The 22222-nt window shown below is 42.3% G+C and overlaps 4 protein-coding genes across 21 annotated transcripts; 2 read left to right on the forward strand and 2 right to left on the reverse strand.

Annotated features, from left to right (window-relative positions):
* Positions 1-136: 136 nt before the first annotated feature.
* Positions 137-3987, reverse strand: LOC100827397 (solute carrier family 35 member F1). The gene is made up of 11 exons (XM_010237051.3): positions 3672-3987; positions 2834-2928; positions 2284-2341; positions 1962-2156; positions 1737-1813; positions 1504-1586; positions 1286-1337; positions 1075-1143; positions 886-972; positions 691-755; positions 137-606 (listed from the first exon to the last, which is right to left on the reverse strand). The coding sequence occupies exons 1-11, from the start codon at positions 3832-3834 to the stop codon at positions 465-467; spliced, it is 1086 nt and encodes a 361-aa protein (XP_010235353.1). The 5' UTR covers positions 3835-3987; the 3' UTR covers positions 137-464.
* Positions 3988-7609: 3622 nt separating this feature from the next.
* On the reverse strand, positions 7610-13011 carry LOC100821827 (zinc finger MYM-type protein 1-like). 15 transcript variants are annotated; one of them, XR_002964581.1, is made up of 8 exons: positions 12781-13011; positions 12528-12674; positions 11957-12042; positions 11108-11867; positions 9844-10998; positions 8291-9759; positions 8112-8174; positions 7616-8022 (listed from the first exon to the last, which is right to left on the reverse strand). XR_002964581.1 is itself a non-coding variant. In XM_024460686.1 (6 exons), the coding sequence occupies exons 1-5, from the start codon at positions 11491-11493 to the stop codon at positions 8141-8143; spliced, it is 2037 nt and encodes a 678-aa protein (XP_024316454.1). In that variant the 5' UTR covers positions 11494-12317; the 3' UTR covers positions 7610-8022; positions 8112-8140. The 15 variants fall into 15 exon arrangements, 3 of the variants coding, with proteins under 3 accessions (XP_024316454.1, XP_024316456.1, XP_024316455.1); XR_001406965.2 differs by lacking the exons at positions 12528-12674; positions 12781-13011 and having other exon boundaries at positions 7610-8022; positions 8112-8171; positions 8357-8426; positions 9401-9759; positions 11108-12316; XR_001406964.2 differs by lacking the exons at positions 12528-12674; positions 12781-13011 and having other exon boundaries at positions 7610-8022; positions 8357-8426; positions 9401-9759; positions 11108-12316.
* A 366-nt stretch (positions 13012-13377) lies between these two features.
* LOC100828007 (PTI1-like tyrosine-protein kinase 3) lies at positions 13378-18133 on the forward strand. 4 transcript variants are annotated; one of them, XM_024460689.1, is made up of 8 exons: positions 13378-13521; positions 15038-15183; positions 15910-16145; positions 16268-16394; positions 16501-16774; positions 17146-17278; positions 17466-17552; positions 17786-18133. In XM_024460689.1, the coding sequence occupies exons 2-8, from the start codon at positions 15096-15098 to the stop codon at positions 17918-17920; spliced, it is 1080 nt and encodes a 359-aa protein (XP_024316457.1). In that variant the 5' UTR covers positions 13378-13521; positions 15038-15095; the 3' UTR covers positions 17921-18133. The 4 variants fall into 4 exon arrangements, with proteins under 4 accessions (XP_024316457.1, XP_014756458.1, XP_014756456.1 ...); XM_014900972.2 differs by lacking the exon at positions 13378-13521 and adding an exon at positions 13685-14753; XM_014900970.2 differs by lacking the exon at positions 13378-13521 and adding an exon at positions 13685-14675.
* Positions 18134-18281: 148 nt separating this feature from the next.
* On the forward strand, positions 18282-21538 carry LOC100827697 (biotin synthase, mitochondrial). Its single transcript, XM_003574806.4, has 6 exons — positions 18282-18644; positions 19774-19953; positions 20116-20222; positions 20438-20643; positions 20749-20888; positions 21019-21538. Exons 1-6 carry the CDS (start codon positions 18459-18461, stop codon positions 21322-21324), a joined length of 1125 nt encoding a protein of 374 aa, XP_003574854.1. The 5' UTR covers positions 18282-18458; the 3' UTR covers positions 21325-21538.
* The last annotated feature ends 684 nt before the right edge of the window (positions 21539-22222 follow it).

Raw genomic sequence — 22222 nt, forward strand, 5'->3', positions numbered from 1 at the left:
GTGTGATCTATTCGCAGCAAATATCAACCTTAATCTGCCAGATAGTTACGAAGGGAATTATGTGTCAGTTACGAGTCTAATATTGCTTTTGTTATTATATTCGGTTTTTCTTCACATAATTTAACTGAGGACCGAGTAAATACAAGTATCAGCAACAGCCAGTACCATTTCTCTCACCTCAGAACGGTTCAGTTTAGGGCCAAATCAACCACTTGATCTCAGTTATACACGAAATGTATATGTATTACCCTAGCTTAGATCTCTGTTGTTAGAAAATATTGCCCAAGCATCAGATCTTGAAAAAATAATATCAAACTCAAACCTTTCGAAAAGAACAGAAAGACCCCTATCACGAACAGAAAAGTTTTTCTTTTTCTCCTGCAGATAAGAGTTCCCTCACTGAAAAATCGTTACAGCTGCCTATTTTCGTATGCATATATCTGCTTATCATATCCGCCTATTGCCTATTTCCTGGAGGTGCCGACATTCGATAGCAATCCCTTGTCAGAGATCAGGCTGTCATTGCTGGCACCAGAGTCGGACGCCGGGTTCCGCACTCCAGCCTCCTCGTCGCCAGCCCCGGTGACCTGCGCCTCCTTGGAGCTCCTGCGTGCAATCAGAGTTCTTGTTAGTGAAAAAACAATGACGTTTGCTGCTGCAGAGATGGCAACAGAAATGAGCAGCATTTACTTGTAGGAGTAGATCAGAAGGCCCCCCGCCGTGCCGGCAAACGCAACAAAGTACATCCAGTCGACCTGGCCATTCGTAAACACACGCGGCGAGTGCATTTTATCAAGTTTTATGCACCAACCAGTTCACCGAAAAGTTTAAGCTAGCAATTATAAGTCGGAATTTTGGAACTGTAGAGAATGCAATGTATCGAACCTTCTCATGGTAGGCGAAGATGCGGATTAGGACAGCCCACATGTCTGAAGTCAGGAGCGATAGGTTTAGCATGGTTGCCCCACATATCTGCAACAGGCAAGGGGCAGACATAAAGAGATACAAGATTGTCAGGCAGCTCTGAAAAACAGCAAGGTGTCGTCAGGTTTAGATCAAGAATTCCTGCAGTACCTTCAGCACCGTAGGTACAGTTGAGTAGAAAAGGAACATTGCTAATGCGAATCCGAGAAAAGGGAGTACCTGAAATGTTATAAGAGATGAGCACAATTGTTTTTCTTTAGTTATAGTGCACAGGTGGTCTTCTTGGCATGGTTACATCTATGGACATTTTTTAATTTTTTTAAGTGCACCGGTACCCAAACCAACAATGAGAGGGACTTACCGCACCAGCATTCCATTTAATCGAATGAAGTTCTTCTCGCTCAAGAATACTTCTGTAGCAATGTTAAGGAAGAGAACATAGAATATACAATAGTTACCAAACAAAGAAAATGCAGTATGTGATCAATCCATCCAAAACAATGCGAGGTGTGAAGGAAATCATGCATATGATAAATAAAGTACTCCTGGAGAAACTAGAAGGACCGAGTCCAAGGATACATCTGTATACCACTGATAACTGCTCCAAAAACTCCCAGCATTGCCATCAACTCAATTCTGTTGTTGTTCTTGACCAGATACTCCTGGAACATTACGGAGGAAAAACAATGATATTTTTAGGAAAGAAAATTGACGAATCTCTTCATGGATTGACAAAGGGAACAAATAAGTATCAGATGCAAGTAGGGCAAAGTAAATTGAAGTGTTTACGGGTGCTACTGTTTGCTGGTTACCTCAGTAACATTACAGCATGCATAAAGCATGGAGCCAAAAATTACAAGCAAATCGCCCTTCAAAGGATTGGGTCCTTCTGCGAGACATTTCAGAATGTAAGTACAGTACATGTTATGCTTTTGACTTTTCAGAGCACAAACAACAATTTCGTAATCTTCCACTTAGAATTTATGAGACTACTCGCGATATGGAACTGTAATAGCTTGATGAGAAATATATCTTACTAGATCGATCAGATGCATGAACGTCTGAAAATACTACCAATATAAGTCCGGCCACACAAACTCCAACTCCTATGAACTTCCTGAGTCCATATTTTGTCTTGAGAAAGATCCAAGTGAGGACTATCACACATGGAATCGACCAACAATCCAGAAGCATCACACTCGTCAAAGATGTGTATTGATAAGACTTCACAACTGCATAAACAAATACATTGTGTTTCCCATAAAAATGCTAGTGAATAAAAGACACATTGACATTATGGGTCAGATATAAGAATAAGGTCACATTGCTTTCACTTGTGTCAGAGTGCTAACTACATACCGATATAATTAGCCTCCACATCAAATATGCCAAGGATCAAGTAGTAATACCATTTTGTCTGCATGAAAAGAAAGTACAGAACTTCTGATTATAACATGAGAGAATTTCACATGATCGTGCCACTTGTAAACTTGTGTTGACTTGTGCCAAGAGAAACAGTATAAGCAAACTCTAAAGAACAGAATCAGAATAAACATAATTTAATTCTCCAAAAAAAAGAATAAGCATAAATCTCGTTGTACATCTAGAGATAAAGGCGGCAATCATAGGCCCAGTCTATAGGGATAAGATATGTCAAACTTGTAGCCTACAAGCATCAATCATGTAGGAGGAAAACAACACAAACCAAACTAGCTACTACCTACTATTGGGAAAGAACAAATTAACCAGAGGATGGCCATGTGCTGAAAGCTACAGGTAGCATATTCCCAAGTTCCATACGTTTCTGAACAATTTTATGGCTAAGCTTTCTGATCATCCGACAGTTCATCCTGACATCCCAATTATGACACAGAGACAAAGAACAGCAGAGGATGTGTGCTGGACGTACCGTGAGTGGCTGTCTTCGGTAGAGGAGTATTCCACCGTAGATGAGAGCGAGAAGGATGTAGTTCAAGAGGTTCTGTGATGTTGGGGCATTGATACCTGAAAACAATGAGGTGTCAGTTCACAATTATCTCATAGATGACATAGTTGATAGTACTTATTAATATTATTTTTAGGGAATACTGTTATGTTATTATAATAAGAGAGTTGGGCACTTGAATTTCAGTTAACAATCACTATCTCATACTACATGACATACTAACTTTATGAAGATTTTGGTACTAATTGAATATCAATTAACATGTCTGGTACTAAAACTGGCACAGAAGAACTAAAAAACACTCGGAGCTCTTTTGACTTTCCCAGGGCCGATGATTTGTTAAACCCCCCCTGCTAGGAACTGAAAGCGGGGAACCACAGAGCATCAGATGTTGTCTAAAGTGTGAAGTCCCGGAAAAAGGCACTGAAGCCCATAATTAATCGAGAGGCTCCAAAGACCTCCTTTTTCCTGCACCGAGGAACACGGCCGAGATAGGCTGGTGAGCAGTCCAGATTCCCGGAACTCCGCAGCAGCACCGCTCAAACAAAAGTCAAAAAGAGGGACAGTCTTTCCGCAAATCACCATACTTTCAGAGATTAAAAAAACTGAAGGAGAAGGGAAATTCAAACTTTATCACGGAGAGTGAAAACCCAACAGCGACGGAGCATTATTAATCAACTAAAATAAACGATGGTCCGTACAGCCGTTGAAAGGAACTACAGGAAGGATTAATCAGATCAATCGATCGCGGCGGCGGCCGGGCATGCAGGCGGAGAGGGGAGGGGAAGGGGGATGGACGGACCTCGGCGGGCGAGCTCGGAGGAGGAGAACCCGGTGGAGGTGATGAGCAGCGAGACGAGCTGCCCCAGCGCGAGCGCCACCAGCACCTCCCGCCGCATCCACCTCGACAGGCAGCACCCGCCGCCGCCGCTCCTCTCCTCCTCCTCTTCTTGCGGCGGCGCCATTCTCTTGATTGCGCCCTTCCAAGACGATCGACCGGCCGCGGAGCCTGGCTGTAGCGGCACGAGCTCCTGGCGCGGGCCGCCGCGGTGGTCTCGTGCGCTTCTTGGTGATGGGGGGCCAAGGAACGGGACGGAGCTCGGCGACAACAAGAATTGTGGAGTTCAGTTTGGAGGGGTTTTATCCAGGGTATATTGTTGTTACGGGGAGAAGAAGAGAGGATCGGACGGTGCTGGGAGGTGCCACGTGTAACTTCCATTTGAGGATTGTTATTTTTTTTTTGAAAGGAAATTTGGGGATTGTTATTAGAGCATGACATTCTGGTTCATGCTGGATTTAGGAGTGTGTCATGTCATGGCAGTTAATATTATCTCACCAAGAAAGCTTACCGGCCAATTCCAGGAACACCTATTCATTAGGTGTTTAATTAGGTCAGCCACGAAGTCGAAATTGGCCGGGTGAGATGGTTTAAGAGTTCGGAAAAAACTTATTCTTCTGTCGTACAACGCTTATAGCGTTGCTGCCGAGAAACCAGATTCTGACTCCAAGTGACCTAATTATTGCGTCACAACACAGATCCGGGGTCACCACCCCTCGCGCGGTCCGAGGAGATGACAAATGGCCTCAATCGATGGTACGGATACGCTTTTTTTCCAAGAGATAGAGGCAAGAAGATTGAAGTAATTGGTTTTCCTTTTTGCGCACTTTGATTCATGTATGATTGAAAGAAGTTTACTCATAAGGATTTCAATCTCGTGAATGAACCAACAGTTCGAATTTTCTTCAGAATACTGTGGACCTTGATTGGAAAAGTAGAAGGGGTTTTGTGTGTTGGGTCTTTGCTTTCATGATTGGATCGAGACTTGACATACGGTCGCCATTGCTAGCCAGAATCTCATCTCTCTCTTTTGTTTTCTGAAAATATCTCAGCTCTTTTTGACCATCCAAAGTTGAGCGGAGGGTTGAGCTGAGTTCACCGATCATTAGTCCATCATAATAATTGTTCCACGGCGCCACGAGATCCACGATGTCGTGTCTCCTGCTCCTCATTTTGCCTTTTTTGTTTTTGTCTTTTTTCCTTTCGCTTCTTTCACTACACAGACAAAAATGGCGTTCCTGAAAAGTGGAAAAAGGAATTAAAAAAATGCATTGCATAGACACATGACCCGTATTTTCATCTTGTTTTTTTTTTCTCTGTCTAGAGCTGGAACAAGTAGCTGGTGCCTCAAGCCTTCTGTGTTTGTGTAGATTTTTTTCCATATGAGTTTGTGTAGATTTGATTAGAATTTAATTCAGGACCGCGCTTTGTCCGAACTTTCAGAAAGGAACCAAATTTTGTTAAAACAGAAACACTTCCAAAACTCTTTTGGAAAAAAGTTTGAAGCAGTTCTTCCTGGCCCACTATACCCGAAGACAGATTTGCCCAATTTTCTCGTCGGTGGTGGCCGAAGATATCTTTGGTTCCGTGGGCCGTAGCTCCTAGTATCTCTCACCGAGCAACATGACAGACAGTAGACACAGCTTATTGGGCCTGGCGCTGGACGGTAGTACTACCATGTCTTTGTAAATCCTTTTCTGATTCTCAAAAAAAATTGTAAATCCTTTTCTCCCCTCCAAAAAAATGTAAGTCCTTTTCTTTGGCAACTCATCAGCCAAACCTCTCGGTAATCTCCGCACTATCTACCCCCATCGTGCGTGCCGTGCGATGCTGCTCTTCCTCTGATCGATCGGTCCGAATAAATGGCGTGGTTAAGCAGGTTGGAACTATGATTTGACTAATTTCGTAGGCCTGCGTTTGCACAGACCCGTCATGTCCCGTCTGATGGCCCACCAGAGTGTCAGTCCGCCCTGTACTTGCTACACCGTAGTGGGTCAAGACATTTGTACTCTTCCCTGCTCTTTCCTCCTCTTGCTCTCCGTTCTTCTTCCTGGTTCTTGCGTTCGATTCTTACTCTCGTTCTGTTCTTCGAATCTGCTCTGATGTTTTTCCGTGATTTCTCTCGGTTCTCCGTCGGTACCCTCAATGTACCAGTTCGTTCTACTTTCGTTTCCATGACCAGTTGTTCTGTACCTTCTTCTCTTTCTTCTGTACCTCTCGTTCATCTTGACCTGTTGGATCCCACGTACCGGTATCCTTAGGTTTGATTTCCTTCATTCATGTAGTTTGATTTCTTGTGAATCGTCTGGATTCTCTCGACCTGGACGACCGGCCATTTCGTCTTCTCTGGCTACTCCCCGTCATCTGCGTCTCCATGGCAGGCTCTGCGTCATCTACGACATGGCTGTTGGTTTCTCTTTGCAGGTATGTCTATTGCATGAAGAAATCTGTCCACCATCCGCACCACGGAGCCGCCCAACACCGCTGCTAATTAAGCAGCCCGCGCTGCCTGCCGTTGCAGATCGCACCCGTCCGCTGCCTCCTGCTCTGCTCACTGCATCGGGCGGGCCAGGCCCACTACGTTGGATCGAGGCGGTGTGCTGTTCTACTGATTTGTGCTGTCGTGATTAGCGATCTGTTGTGATGATTAATTTGGTTGAAAGGAATACTTTTGTCCTACCACAAAATGCTAATCATCGAAAATTATTATTACTCCCAAATATTATCCAACGCCATAGACGAGTCTTCCAAGGTACGCGAATTTCATTCCACTCAACAACTCTTCATGTACCTCTACTTTGTCCATTGTTCTTGTATGTACAACATCTATATACTTTTATTTCATTTAGAACATTACTTCATGTACCCTTTGTACTGGTACATTCAATTTGTTTACTCTGCTAATAAGTAGTAGAACAGAGACCTCCTGATACATAACTTGGAATTATTTCACTGTCACCATCAGATTATTGCTTTGGTATGGGTACACCATACTAATAATTGATTCTCATTGTGATATTATTTAAGGTACCCAGTGTACTTGCTAGGTATTGGTTGTTTAGTCCATCGCATCTTGTTTCGCACAAGGTTATATGTTACTTTTGTAATATAATGTATTGTAACCGATTTAATACGGGCTGCATCATCATTTCAAATTAATCGAACCTCTTTGTGAGATTGCTTTAATATGGTACCCATTGTACATCATCAGTTCTAATGGATCAGCCGGTCCACACTTCTTTCCAAATGGTTATAGATTACTTTACTAACAAAATGTGCTTCAATAAGGGTACCATCATTATTTGAACTTTATTGATTCTCATTGGGAAAGTATTTACGGTACCCATTGCACTCTAAGTACTTCTTAGGTACTGCTTGTTTACTCCATTATCTTTGGAAATGCTTATAGATTACTTCTGTACCAATCATGTGGCCCACTTGTAAGGGTGCTCAAACCTAGTACCTTACACTTCTTCTTCACCAAACTGGCTATGCATTCACATATATAATTTATGTGCCACATCATGTACTTCGGCTTTGTTCTTGATCCTATTAGAACAATAAATGTACTTCAGATTTATCATATAATCACTGATATGAGTAGTATGAGTACTTGTACTTGTATAAGTGCCAGTTTTTCAAAATAGGGTTCCAAAATCAGTTATTCCTATTAATTATTTGAGTACAAATAGGTACATAGGAACTTCATTTTGGTTCCTCACCACTGACTGCATCTGTCTCAATATAGTACACAGATGAAAGTACTTCCTGTACTAGGAAGCATATTGTTATATTTGTTCCGCAACATTATAATTTGAGACAACTTACAATGCAAGTACATAAATTCAAATGAAACCAGGTTCTGTGAATAATTATACTCCATATGGGAAGAACACAACTTATGCTAATTATCGAACAATCATATAGTTCTCAAAGGGCATTTGAAATAACATCCATACAAATGTATGACACATTATGGACCTCGGACGAACAATTAAAGTGCACACTGACTTCATTACAGTTCACAATTTAGCCAAAGTACTGAACTGCCATATAGTACCATCATTACAACAAAATAAGATCTCGGCCTCAGTTTCGCAACATCCATTCTTAACTCTGCTTAACTTAAAGACATTCCTGCACACATTATGCATGAAGAATATATGATCTTGGCCTTTCTTCTAAAAAGTACTTCCTCCTTCACTTAGCAGGGCAGCAGTACCTTCTTCGGCCTTTTTAAGTACTATGTTGTATATTTTCCTAGACAACTTCCTTCTCTGGTACACCTTCACCCCTAAGGCCTCAACCGAAGATTCTGCATGAATGATACAAATTAACGAAATTAATTGAATTCAGAAGTACAGTACACATGAATTGCACATTATCGAGTCACAAACTCCTAACCTGATGCATCTTTCTCTCCTATGGCTCCATCAGGTTCGCCCCGCTGCTATCTTCTTATCACTGCTGTTCTCAGCAAAGTTAATAAAAACTTTTGTGAGGCCTACATAGTTCACAACAAAACCTCAATACACACAAGGTACCAAACTTATAAACTACATTCGATCAGTACAATTACGCACATTGAGGTGTCTTGTCAAAGATAGGAGCCTCAGGCTCATTCGTAGTATCGAGATTGTGCAACTCACCTTCAGAACAAACTTTTGTTATCAATCAGGGCTCAAAACTTCTGATAATATTCCTATGAAGAAGATATACCTGGCAATTAAAAGTACAGTACATATGAAATCATATTCAGTACAAATTGGTACTTCCAGACTGATGGTTACCCCTTCACACAATAGCACTACATTCAGAAGATGACTGGAACAACAAAAACATGTATGTTGGAAACATAGGTACCTGTAATGATAAGTTGGAGGGAAAACAAAGTGGATAATATTTTCCCACTCTTATAATAACTATATGAAACACAACTTGTATACATCAAGTACTTTTGCCAACAAATTTAAGTACTAGTGCCATAGTATTCTTGTGTATTAAGAATGCAACTGATTAGGTAAGTACATCAACCATTATACTATTTTCATGTCAACTTGTGAGATTACCTACCAAAAATCAATGTAACAACAAAAGTTTCATTGCCTGCTGCAATTACTTATGTCAAAGTACTCAACTAATGGCCAAGTACTAATACTAATTTAAGTACAGTACATCAATACAGCAAGCCAACAAAATGTCTTATGTGCCAGTACCATCCATTACATTAATCTAAACAATGTACTAAGAGTTGTGATAGAATATAGTCAGGGGCGGAGCCAGGATTTGAATATGAGGGGGGCGAAAAACTGAAAACACAAAGTATAGATAAAAATACCAATATATAAAGTCTCAATATAAAGAGTCTCAATGTAGTATATCGATAGAAAGTATAGCAACAAATGTGTGCAAGAACAAAAGAAACTAAATTTCTATGAGCTTAAATTTAACTCTACGACTACCAAGCTCATCGAACAAGTCAATGATCTTATCGGAGGTGACTTTTCTAGCTAATTCCTTCCCAATATAGACGATCATGTAGTGTCGAAGAAAGTTATCTCCCATTTTATTTCGAAGACGCGTCTTGATCAGTTTCATAGCTGAAAAAGCTCGCTCGGTGGTTGCGGTTGACACTGGTAGAGTTATGACCAAGCACAATAACCTATCAACCATCGAGTATGCATCAAATTTACCTGTTTTAGCTAGACCAACTGTCAAATCAGCAAGTGAAGGCACGCATTTTAGTTCCGGATGGTTGCAGACATCCAATTGGAAATGTGGCAGCTGAGACTCCAGTTGAGCTCGTTCTTGGGTAGAAAAATCAGCCGGATAAAACTTTTCCACCAAAGAACATATATTTGATATGTCAAAAGAGTCAAGTCTTGGATCCAAGGATGCACACAGTGTCAGAAGCTCTGTACTTTGAACACCAAATCGATTATTGAGCTCCACCACTTGTTGATCTATGGCAACGTGGAACACATCTACTTTATAGTGGTGGAGTGTTGTTGTGTTATCATGTTTTTTCCGAGACTTAGTCACATCAACATACCTGCAAGTCGTATTGTATAAAAATATGAGAAAGTGTACGATAAATAGAATGCAATAGAAGACAGGGGGAATTAAAGAGACATACTTGTTGTTCAAATCTGGGATATCAATCTCATGCTTCAGACAAAAAGATTTAACCTCCTCCATAAGAGGTTCCCAACCATCTTTCCTTAGCTTACCAATAAGCGCCTTGGTGTTTGAGACAGAATTTAATGCATTCAATATGTCAACAGATTTCTTTTGGAGTATTTGACACAAGACATCTGTTATCTTCATAATTTTCTCCATGAGGTGCAGAATAAAAACAAAATCAAAAGAGATGATTATCTTTAGGGCTCCTGCAGCATCTCCTCTAGAATATTGTGAGACGGAATGATCCGTTGCTATACTCCTTAGGACTGCAATTGTAGCACCAAACATCTTTCGCAAGCTGTGAATTGACTTGAAGTGAGAGCTCCATCTAGTGTCCCCTGTTCTCTGTAAAGAGCCTATTTGATTTGCCCCTTTGCCTGTATCGAGCTCTCCCAATTCAATTTCACGTGCAATCTCAATAGCTTGTTTTGCAAGTAACTCATCATTGCGTTTAGACGACGCACTAACCACATTTATGATGAAATTTGCATGCTGAAAAAAATTGTGCAAATCAGGCACTTCTCTTGATGCTGCAACAAGAGCCAACTGTAACTGATGAGCCATGCAATGGACATAATATGCATAAGGGCACTCGTTCAGAATAAGAGCCTTCAGTCCATTCCATTCCCCTCTCATGTTGCTTGCCCCGTCGTATCCTTGTCCTCTGATATCTTGCACATTCAGATTATTATCGACAAGGACAGCACAAATTGCATCCTTCAGAGTCGATGCAACCGTGTTTTTTACATGAATAACATCGAGGAACCGCTCCTTTATAAACCCTTCCTTGTTAACAAATCGAATGACCAATGCCATCTGGTCTTTTTTGGATTCATCTCGAGCTTCGTCCACCATTATACAGAACTTGCTAGTACCAATTTCTTCTATAATATTTTTCTGCACTCTACGAGATAGTAACTGAAGAATTTCTTGTTGAACCTCTCCAGATGTGTACTTAGCATTGCGTGGAGCATTTTGTAGGACAACCTCATTCACCTCCTTGTTATACAAAGCCAATAACTTTATCAATTCAAGAAAATTACCCTGATTTATGGATCCCGGAGATTCATCATGGCCTCTAAAAGCACAAGCTTGGAATGTTAACCACCTAGTGAAATCATAAAAGAACAGGCTATTAGTACCTTGTTATAGATTTATACTACAACATATGAAGCTGTAACGTTGGACAGTACAAGAATGAAAAATATATTTCTTACCTGATGGAATCAATTGTAACTTTAAGCCTTTGCCTTGCATTTCCAATCATTTTTGCAGATGCTTGTACAATCGCCTTGTCGATATGAGTCATACTATTTTTCAGACTATGAAACGATCGAACCGAAAAGTTATGAGCAGAGTTTGAATCTTTGCCCATGTGAGTTAAGAAAGCACAATTTTTTCCAGCATTCACCTTCTTCCAGTTCGAAAATCCATCAACTGTGAATGTATCCGAGCCACATCTACCATTTGGCTTTCTTGTGAAGAGGAAACAAGGCAGGCAATATGCATGATGTTTAACAAGTGAATACTCTAGCCAAGGAAAATTAGTGAAATAGCTATATTGGAATCGACGACGATGTTCATTATACGGATAATTGGCCATGTATGGCTGAAAGGGCCCTCTGAAATATAAAATCGGCGCGCTTCTTCTTGCTTATCCAGAGGGAGTTCCCAAATCTGTTGGCGTTTACCCGGATCCCGTTCATATGCTGTACTTCCTACTCTAGCCTGTTCTGAAACTTCCACGGATGCTACAATATTCTGATCATCAGTTTGCATATCAATTGGATTATCAGTTGAGTTATGATCTACAGATGGATGCTCTTCCTCAGATGGGTTTGCGTTTTCCTCTTCAGATGATACTACAATATTCTAAACAGCAAGAATACTAGAGCTTGAATTTGAAGCAACTGGTACTGGTTTGTACGAACATGATATTGATGGCGTCTTTCCAGACCCCTGATTCTTCCTCTTCATCTATTAATAATAGGAATATTTGTTGATGAATTGATGATTAGTTGATTGCCTAATCATCTAGATAATTAAAGAACGAGCAAGTTACTTACCTGTACGTGCGTCCGGCTCCGGCCTCCGGCGACTCGATCAATCGATCGTCTCCCAAGCTGCAGTGTCTGGTCTAGTCGTCCGTCGTCTGGAGATGAAGAAGAACAGAGGAAGAGAACTGGTGACGGCAGGGAACAGATCGATCACGTACCGGCCGGATGCCCTGCTGCTGCCGATTGCCCGATTCTCACGTAATCAGCCGTAGTGGGCACTTGTGGGCTTTTTTTCTTTTTCTTGGGCCTTTTTCTGGGTATGTATTGGGTTAGCTACTTAATTAGTTCCGGCCATTAGCACCTTACGCTCATTAGTTTAGCACCTTAAGCTCATTAGTACCAGCGTATGCACCGTGGAAATCTGTGGTAGGGTGGGGGGGGGGGGGGGCGATGCATTGGGGGGGGGGACCCCTGCTCGCTCCCCTGGCTCCGCCCCTGAATATAATGCGGCCATAAGGTTATGGCATTCCTTATACGCAAGCACCGAAAACAAATCAGAAAATTTTGAAATTCTTTACATACTTTGCATACGTACCTTAATACAAGACTATAGAAGCAGGAGTACATTATGAAATCTAACCTTCGAGAAGACACAGATGGCCCGCTCTCTTTCGATGTCGATGGAAGCCACTCTTCAACCGAAGCTTCGTCAGCACATTGTGGTACATCGCTTCCTCAATTTCTTCGTCCTGCGTTCCTGTTAGCGCATGGAGCAGGCGGAGCAGCGCTGCATGCAGACAAAGAACTAACTGGAACTTCCACGGATTCAATTCAGAGGAGGTAGAAGCGAAACAAGTAGAAACAGTTCTCAGGAACAAAAGTATAAGCAGTACCTTGCGGGTTCATCCATTACGCGAGCCGATCGTATAATTTTCAGAGGTCACCAAACTCCGCCAATTGAGAAATTACAGATTTCAAAAACTGGAACCGGCCGCGAGCATGAGGAAGAAGAACTGAAGATCTTTTTAATTGGCTCGGTCTCTCTTTCTCTCACCCCTTCGGTGGCTCACATGGACAAGGCCGCAGGGGCCAAGGCAGAGCCCTACCATCCGGTCACATCTAAACAGTACCCCATGTCCTGATAGCCTGGGGAACGCTACTCCTACGGATGCGATGAGTTACGGAAACACTACGCGCTGACGTGGCTCCAGCGGAGAATTAAAACCGCACGGTGAGAGAAAAAAGCAAAAAAGAAAGGAAAAAACTGTCACACGGTGTGAAATCTCCAATTCCATCTCCCGGCGACGGAGTGAACGCCTCTTGTCGACGATGGCGCAGCGGGGCGAAGTCTTGGTCGCAGGCGGCGTCGCGCCGAGATCTTGTACGCAGGCGGCAAGCCGTTGGTCGTAGGCGGCAGCCGCGGCGAGCTGCTCATCGGTAGCCTCGGCGAGCTGCAAGTTGTTGGTCGCAGGCAGCGGCAGCGGCGAGCTGCAGGATGCCTGGACTGCAGGCGGCGGCACACGAGACTACGAGAGCTGTTGGACGGCTGGAGGAGCACACGAGCTGCAAGTTGCTGGTCGTAGGCAGCGGCACCAGGCAGTGCCCGGCAGTTCTCATCCCACGAAGGAGGCGGTGTAATTAGCGTAACTGCCTTTTTATTTAGTTTTTTCATTTTAGTTTTACTTCAATGCCACGTAGGATTTTTTTTTCCTACTCAGCCCGTAACAGTCCGTAAGTTGCCTGTACGTGTAGTATTACTGCTGATAGCCTAGGATTTGACACATTAATTCGGTATAAAGCAAAACATACCAAAAACCATTTCCACTCAGTGCTTTCACAGATCCCCACACAGCATCCTGTGGTTGAGACGGGGGGAGTATATCGTGGGGGGTCGACCGTCTCCGCGTTACAACTCATTACTAAACTCCTTTCGAATTCAAAATTAACCTAATAAAAACGTATCGTTAGTTTTTTTCTTTTTTAAGAAGATGTGTGACAATATAGACATGTACATAAACATTTAGATATCGCTGTCGACGAGCAATTAATTTTGAAAATCCATTCCGAGGAGTAGAGGTCCGCACTCGAAAAATAATTCATATAAATTTGTGCAATTAAACCAAGACCCGAGTCTCCTTTCTAGCATATACCCAACATGTTGATTTAAGAATAAATCAGTAAAACTGGTTGTAAGTTGGGATGGATAATCAACGAGGAGTAACTAGAAAAAAAAATTATATGAGCCTTCTTATGGAACACTAATTTTTCGTTTTTGTTTTTGTCTTGGAGCTGATTGTACGACCTGGCCGGCTCCAGAATCAGCATCAACAACAACTGCCACGCGACCAAATCCAAAGCCCTTCACAGCGAGCCGACCACAATGATGGATCCATTATTTAATCCACTCATCAATAATCATCACCAAACACGTTATCGAAAATTCAATCCGGGGCGGCGGGGCGAGGTCGAGCTGGAAAAGGCAGCGAATAAAATCGGCAGCGACCGGCGACAGCCAGCAGGATACAGAGAGAGTAGGAGGGGGAAGAAAAGATCTGTTTCTTTTTTCTTTTTGTTAAAGAAACCGGAGCTCGCCATCCATCATCGCCGCCAGCTAGGGAGTCCTGAGTCCTCCTCTCTCTTTGCCTCCTTCCTCGCCGCCGTCCCCAGCTAAGCTCAGGTCTCTTCCTTCTCCTCCCTCTCTCCGGGACTCTCCGAGCCCCCCACGCCCCGCCGCACGCCTCCGTCCGATCCTCCCTTCCCCGTCGCCGCCGCGCTCAGCTGATTTGAGGTCTCACTGACTCGATCGATTCTTTTTCTTCGTCTGGTTGCTCCGGACATCTCTGCCGAATGCCAATGTCGTCTTAGGGTCCGAGGCTTGTTGCTTCTGTAATTAATTTGGTGTATGTAGTTTCTTGATTTCGGGAAAACAAAGAGGGGACTGTACAATTAGTTTGTTTGTGAAGTCTGGTCTTTTTTCCAGTGATGAAAGGCTATGTTACCATGTAGATAGATGGATAGTTCATACCACGCAACCCTACATTAACATTTTAAAAAGTTTATTTTATGTTTTCTCTCTCTTTATCTCATGAGTGTTGTGTACTTGTGTTTGAATTGCCAGTGTTAGCCTGATCATTTCTGTTCACAACATAGGGCTGCCCTTGAGGGTGAGAAGAAGTAAGCAAAAGGAGAATTCGATCGGCAGGTCATCATGCGTCGGTGGTTCTGCTGTGCTCACGTCGACACACCATACCACGAACATGGGGACGGGTTTGTCAACAGTCCTGAAAAGGCAAATGGTACGTTTGTTGGAAGGTCGTGTTTCCGGACATGAAGAATGAGTTTAATTTCACCCTGCGCTGCGCTTAACTTCGCACTGCTGGTTTATATAACTTGAATCAGGTTGAGTGGCATTCCCAATACAATGGACATTACTTGCCTCACTTAGAAATTATATTTGGAGTTATTGATCATTGATTAATTCCAACTTTATTTCTTTCGTACCATTATAATGGAAAGCCAATTATCATATAATGCAATATAGCCTAAAAATAGTACACTATGTCAACAGCTACTGAAATGTTGAGTACATAGTACATTGCTAGAGCCTAGATGCATATAGCAGATAGTTGATCGAAACAAGCAAGGTGTACTGTCATAAGGTCCAAGTTCCTTCTAGTATTATTCTATTCAGTCATTAAATTGAAGTTTCAAGTACAAATTGGAGGCTTAGAGCTATGCATAACTACCAATTAGACTGGCCTTTCTGGTGAACAATATAACAGTCTTGTGAGGACTAGAAGTCTAGAACAGAGAATTGGCTTATGCAAGGTTTTCGAGTGTCTTGTACAGTTGAACAGCACTGATTTGTCATGGTTTTTGCTGGTTGAACTATTATCAATTAATCTTTTCTGCACTGAGATTTCTCTCTATATTATTGATCCAAAAATATTTATCTCTATATTTCTCTATGTTCCATGCTTCTGCTACTGAGATCATATTCATTTTCAATGCGTGGCTCTCAGGTAATGGTTTTACTCCAGATGGTGATCATGGGAAAACACCTCTACCCATTGAAGTACCTGAATTATCATTTGCCGAACTGAAAGAAAAGACGGACGATTTTGGGTCTAAAGCTTTGGTTGGTGAAGGTTCGTATGGAAGAGTATATTATGCTGTACTAGAGAATGGGAAACATGTGGCCGTGAAAAAGCTAGATACTTCAGCAGACCCTGAGCCTGACAATGAATTTATAGCACAGGTATGGTTGCTCAGTACACATTGCTATGTGCAAAAATTGTGATCTTACTAATAATCTTAAGTTGTTTACAAATAACACTGACCAATTATTATTATTGGAATTTTCCTATTCTTTCGGTATAGGTCTCCGTTATCTCAAGACTAAAACATGATAATTTTGTGGACATGCTTGGGTACTGCCTGGAGGGAGATCAACGCTTATTGGCCTATGAATTTGCCACGATGGGCTCTCTACATGATATTTTGCATGGTATTTATCTAGCGAACACATAGTGAGTTAACAAAAAATCTTGTCATTGAAACCAGACATATATGAGAGCGTGCAAATCCTTTTTGCACTTTTGTCTATTCAACAGGAAGAAAAGGTGTTGCAGGTGCACAGCCTGGCCCAGCTCTTGACTGGATGCAAAGGATCAAAATTGTTGTTGATGCTGCAAAGGGGCTTGAGTATCTTCATGAGAAGGTCCAGCCTTCTGTAGTGCATCGAGACATACGGTCTAGCAATGTTCTTTTATTTGAAGACTACAAAGCTAAAATTGCAGACTTCAATCTTTCAAATCAATCTCCAGATATGGCTGCTCGTCTACATTCTACGCGTGTCCTTGGAACCTTTGGATACCATGCTCCTGAGTAATTATTTGACTCATGTCTCTACACTCTGTTCGTAGTTATTTGACTGGTCTTGGCAATTTGCCTGATATGTGCTGTAAGAAGGCATGGTAACGGTATTTTTTTTTTCTGTTTATGCAAAACTATTGACTGAGTGCAGACAAAACCTATAATCGAATTGATAACTGAAGTTCCTTCTAATTATTAGCTTTTAAATACTTAAACCTGATTATTTTTAAGAAAATAGAAGCTTTATTACCCCCGGCTTCTGCATTCGTAGATGCATGTACAAGTTAAACCTGATATGAGTAGCACCAGATGAATAATTAGAATTCTGTGTTTGTTCTCATCTGATTCTATCTATCATATAAGAGATACCTTATGCAATGCAGGTATGCCATGACTGGCCAGCTGACTCAAAAAAGTGATGTATATAGCTTTGGGGTTGTTCTCTTGGAGCTCCTAACTGGAAGGAAACCGGTAGATCATACAATGCCAAGGGGCCAGCAGAGTCTTGTTACATGGGTATGAACAAGATGCTTCCCTCGAAGGCGAATTACCAATCGAGCTAGTCTGATCTACTTTGTAGTCTATAGATTTAATTTGTCTGTTCAAGACTACGCCCATGGCCTTGAACATGCACAGTAGTTCAACTGCCGCGCTGATATTCTAGTACAAGGTTATCATTAGTGTTATTTTATATTCAAACCAGGCAACCCCAAGACTTGGTGAGGACAAGGTGACACAATGTGTTGATCCAAGATTAAATGGAGAGTACCCACCAAAAGGAGTTGCCAAGGTATATCTTCGCCCCTGCCCCCTCCCCTCGGCGTATATCTACACATGAAGCATTTTTGTTTGAACGAGCACATGAAGCATCTTAATATATATCAAAATATGAGCATATGTTGCCTACTATATTCTCCATGTCACAATGATTTACTAGGCGAAATCTGTGTTCATTGTGGCCTTGGACTAAATTTGTGAAACGCGAAGCGATCAGCAGTTGTCTTCTTTGCTATTGTGATGCAGCTCGCGGCAGTGGCGGCTCTCTGCGTGCAATACGAATCGGAGTTCAGACCCAGCATGAGCATCGTAGTCAAGGCATTGTCCCCCCTCCTTGTAAATAAACCACAGCAGCAGCAACCTACACCTCTGGATGCCTAAACAAACGACCGCAACGGGAGACTCATGTGTAAAGGAAATGGCGAGACGGTTAATTCATTTATCTCCTGTCCTTCTACATTCCTGTCCTTGTGTTTCCAGTTTTTTTGTCTGTTCTGTTCTTCAGGCAGCACTTGTGGCATCCTTTCACCTTGTAATTGGATTGTTCATACTTGGCTCTCAGCTGTTAATAATAGTACCTTCTTCATTCTTTGAGTTAATTTGTGCTTATAAAATGCCAGGAGTCCTGGTACTGGCACCTGTGTTGCTGATGAATTTTGTCAAATTTTTAGTACTCACAAGTATCCTTTCAGAACCCTCATCAGAAATTAATCTGAACTCGACTCCGTTTTGGCATTGCAGTGGCTATATAGTACAGCCCCGTTTATCTAACCTGAAAAAACCCGTTTTTTAGCAAAGCACCGCAAAACCGCACGCTCTGCTGCTGCCCAACAAACTCTGCTGCCCTGCCTCGGCCGTATCGCTCGCCCAGCCCAGGCTCCGTCCCGGCGCCCGCCGGCCAGGCCGACCGACAAAAGCCATGATGCTGCTCGCGCGCAGCAGCCTCCGCCTCCGGCTCGCGCCGATGGCTTCCGCGGCGGCGCCGTTCTCTGCGGCGGCGGAGGCGGCGGAGCGGGCGGTACGTGACGGGCCCAGGAATGATTGGACCCGGCCCGAGATCCAGGCCATCTACGACTCCCCGCTCCTCGACCTCCTCTTCCACGGGGTACGCACGCCTCCTGGCTTCCTTCTCTCTCTCCCGCCCCCCGCCCTGCTCTCGAGTTGGTAGTTAATGGCGGAGGCTCCTGAGTGTGGCGGTCTAAGCTCTGCTAGATTCGGTGCCAAGATTGCATCTTACTCTGCATGCGAGCTTTGGACTGTGGAGACAAGCAACGCAGCAGCTGCAATTGGGATACCTTTTTTCTGAGAATTGCTGGACCTTTTGCGGTGGCCAGTGAGGGGAGATTGCCAGATTGGGATGTAGTGTGTCCATAGATATCCATGTTGCGGGTGACAGTGTGGCGCATTTGGGATTAATTTGCTTGCAGGGGACAGTGGTTATTGCCTTTTGGGGGGCTGCGGGAAGTAGTGGCGCTCTATGATTGGTAATCTTGGATTAGACAAGATTATGCAGATAGGTTCTCTTTGTTCCTATCGAATAATCTGATAACGTTGTCTAGCATCCACTAGCCCATGTGTTTAACACCCCGCATCCATTTCCAGCTAACACCGCTTGGAATTAGTGGTTATATAATATCAATCTGCCACCGAAATTTCTTTGCTGAGTCCGCATGGTGGCAATTAGGATCAACTTTGTCACTTTAGGGCCTTTTAGTGGTGGAGATTCCTGGTTATTGACTATGTGTCAACTTTAGGGCCTTTTGATATTAACATAGGATATTTTTTATTCAGTCATGATTGTTGAACTGTCAAAAAGTGGTGATTGACACAAAGCATCATACTAATTACCATTTTATAAGGTTTTGATATTGGAGCCATTGGCAGGTGACAAATTTCACATTGTCTACAATTTCAGAATTTCTAGAGCTTAATTTCTAGAGAAGAATTGAAGTAATGCATAATGTCTTCTCAAGAAACTGTAGCGTGTTCATATGGATTTCATATGTCGAGTTTTCATGTTGATAATTTTATTATAAGGGTAATCTGTTCACTTGGTAAGCTGTAGTGTTAGTAGGAAGGTACTGCCCTCAAGAGCATTTAGTTAGAGTCTATAATCTGGAAATTAGCATTTAGTTAGAGTCTATAATCTGGAAATTCACATCAAGGATTTCCTCCCTGTACAGACAGTAACCTTGTCTTCTCATTTAACCAGATAATACTTTCATCTTTTGTAGGCTCAGGTCCATAGGAATGTTCATAAATTTAGAGAAGTGCAGCAGTGCACACTTCTTTCAATAAAAACTGGTGGGTGCAGTGAAGATTGTTCATACTGCCCTCAGTCCTCAAGATACGATACTGGATTGAAGGCTGACAGATTAATGAAGAAAGATGCGGTCTTAGAAGCAGCAAAAAAGGTACTGTTTGTGTAACAGTTGCCCGGGAAAGTGAAGAGGCTGGATATGCCTATTTCTTTGGTGACTCTGGATTTCAGTTTATGGTTCATAAAACCTTAGGCTGTATTCTCATCTCAGCATACATGCTTAATTATCTTCCCTTCTTGTGACCTGTTATCTCAGGCAAAAGAGGCTGGGAGCACCCGATTTTGCATGGGAGCCGCATGGAGAGAGACCATCGGCAGGAAAACAAATTTCAACCAGATTCTTGAATATGTCAAGGACATAAGGTACTTATTGAAAATCTAACAGGATAGAATTAGTGTGTATACATATCTGGTCACAGGTGTGCATTATCTTCTAGGTTGATGACGTATAATCGTTAGTTTATCTAATTTGTATTTTGAAACTAGAGTATGATAATATATTAGGACAAATGCAGTTTTTCTTTTTGTCATAACTTTATTTTAACATGTTAGTACCATGCGTTGGATAATATTTGCAGAGGTATGGGCATGGAGGTCTGTTGCACCCTGGGCATGCTAGAGAAACAACAAGCTGAACAACTCAAGACGGCTGGACTTACAGCATATAACCATAACCTAGATACATCAAGAGAATATTATCCGAACATTATCACCACAAGATCATACGATGATAGATTGCAGACTCTTCAGCATGTCCGTGAAGCTGGAATAAGTGTCTGCTCAGGTGATTGCGTTAATCACTGATACTTCTACCTTCCATTTTGTGGATCTATAACTTCTTATTTGTCCTGTAAAATGTATAACTTGATGCACCATTTCCTGTTTGCAGGTGGAATTATTGGTCTTGGAGAAGCGGAAGAAGACCGTGTAGGCTTGTTGCATACACTGGCCACTCTGCCCACACACCCAGAGAGCGTTCCTATCAACGCACTGATTGCTGTCAAAGGAACACCCCTTCAGGATCAGAAGGTATGCCATACTGTTGATTATTTTCTGTAGGTTCACATCCTGGAAGCTATTTGTAAAATAGACTATATGCAGATTATAATGCCGACTTCTTTTGTACTAATTGTTTTTTCTAACTAATGTGCAACATCAGCCTGTAGAGATATGGGAAATGATCCGCATGATTGCCAGTGCTCGGATAGTGATGCCGAAGGCAATGGTGAGACTTTCAGCTGGGCGAGTACGGTTCTCCATGCCAGAGCAAGCGCTTTGTTTCCTTGCTGGGGCCAACTCGATCTTCGCTGGTGAAAAACTCCTGACAACCGCGAACAACGACTTTGACGCGGACCAGGCGATGTTCAAGATCCTTGGTCTAATTCCCAAGGCTCCAAACTTTGGTGACGAAGAGGCTACGTCGGCAGCTTCTACAGAGAGCTGTGAGCAAGCCGCTTCAATGTAAAACGCCGCTATAGATTGTTTAGACCACACCTGGTGTGAATCTAGCACCATTATCTCCAGCTAGAGCATTGTACTGTAGAGATCACGACATTTTGTAGTACTAACTTCAGGTTTGTACCAAATAAAAATAGGGAGTTCTCATCGCCTTCCAAATCCTGTATCCTAGTGTCGTGGCACGACGCAGTCCGTAAGATCAATTCATTGATTTCTGATATAGTCGCCCACTATCTTTCATGCCGTTGAGATCAGAAATGGATACCTGACCAGTTCAAATGTCAGTTGCAACTTACACTGGCCGCATGAGACCATAGAAGATGTTGTGATGAGGTATATATAATCTCCTTTGTAAAAATTTGCAAGTTATAATACTCCTTTGTGGGAAAAAAAAACTATTTCTTGCAGTTTGAATAGCCAGTGCGTGAGAACAAAGTGTTATGAATTTGAATCGCAAAAATCACTATTCCGGTTGCATGGATATTATACTTTCTCCAAAATTTGCTAATGATAAGACAAAATGTGCTCTATTTACTGCTGGAATAACACACTGTTCACTATTCGGATAACAAATATGGGTGCAAATACACTTCATTTTTTAGATGTTGCACTATAGGCAATTTGTTTTCATCAATCTATTTTAGCGTGGTTGAAAGATTTTGTTATGTTTGTCGTGAGGATATGACCTGGTATTGTTTGCAAATTGCTGAACTGAAAAACACATTCTATACAATCCAATCTGATTATGTTCATCAGGCTTGAATATATGGTTTCATAATACACTTAAAAATGTTAAATATGGATGTGAAAGTGGTTAAAAAGACATACTCCCTATCCACCTTTCATTTTAGTGCCGTAAGTTTTCATGTTCCAACAGGAATGATACATGTAACTTAGTTTTATGG

This window comes from Brachypodium distachyon, chromosome 3 (genome assembly GCF_000005505.3).
Source record: "Brachypodium distachyon strain Bd21 chromosome 3, Brachypodium_distachyon_v3.0, whole genome shotgun sequence".
Lineage (NCBI taxonomy): Eukaryota > Viridiplantae > Streptophyta > Magnoliopsida > Poales > Poaceae > Brachypodium > Brachypodium distachyon.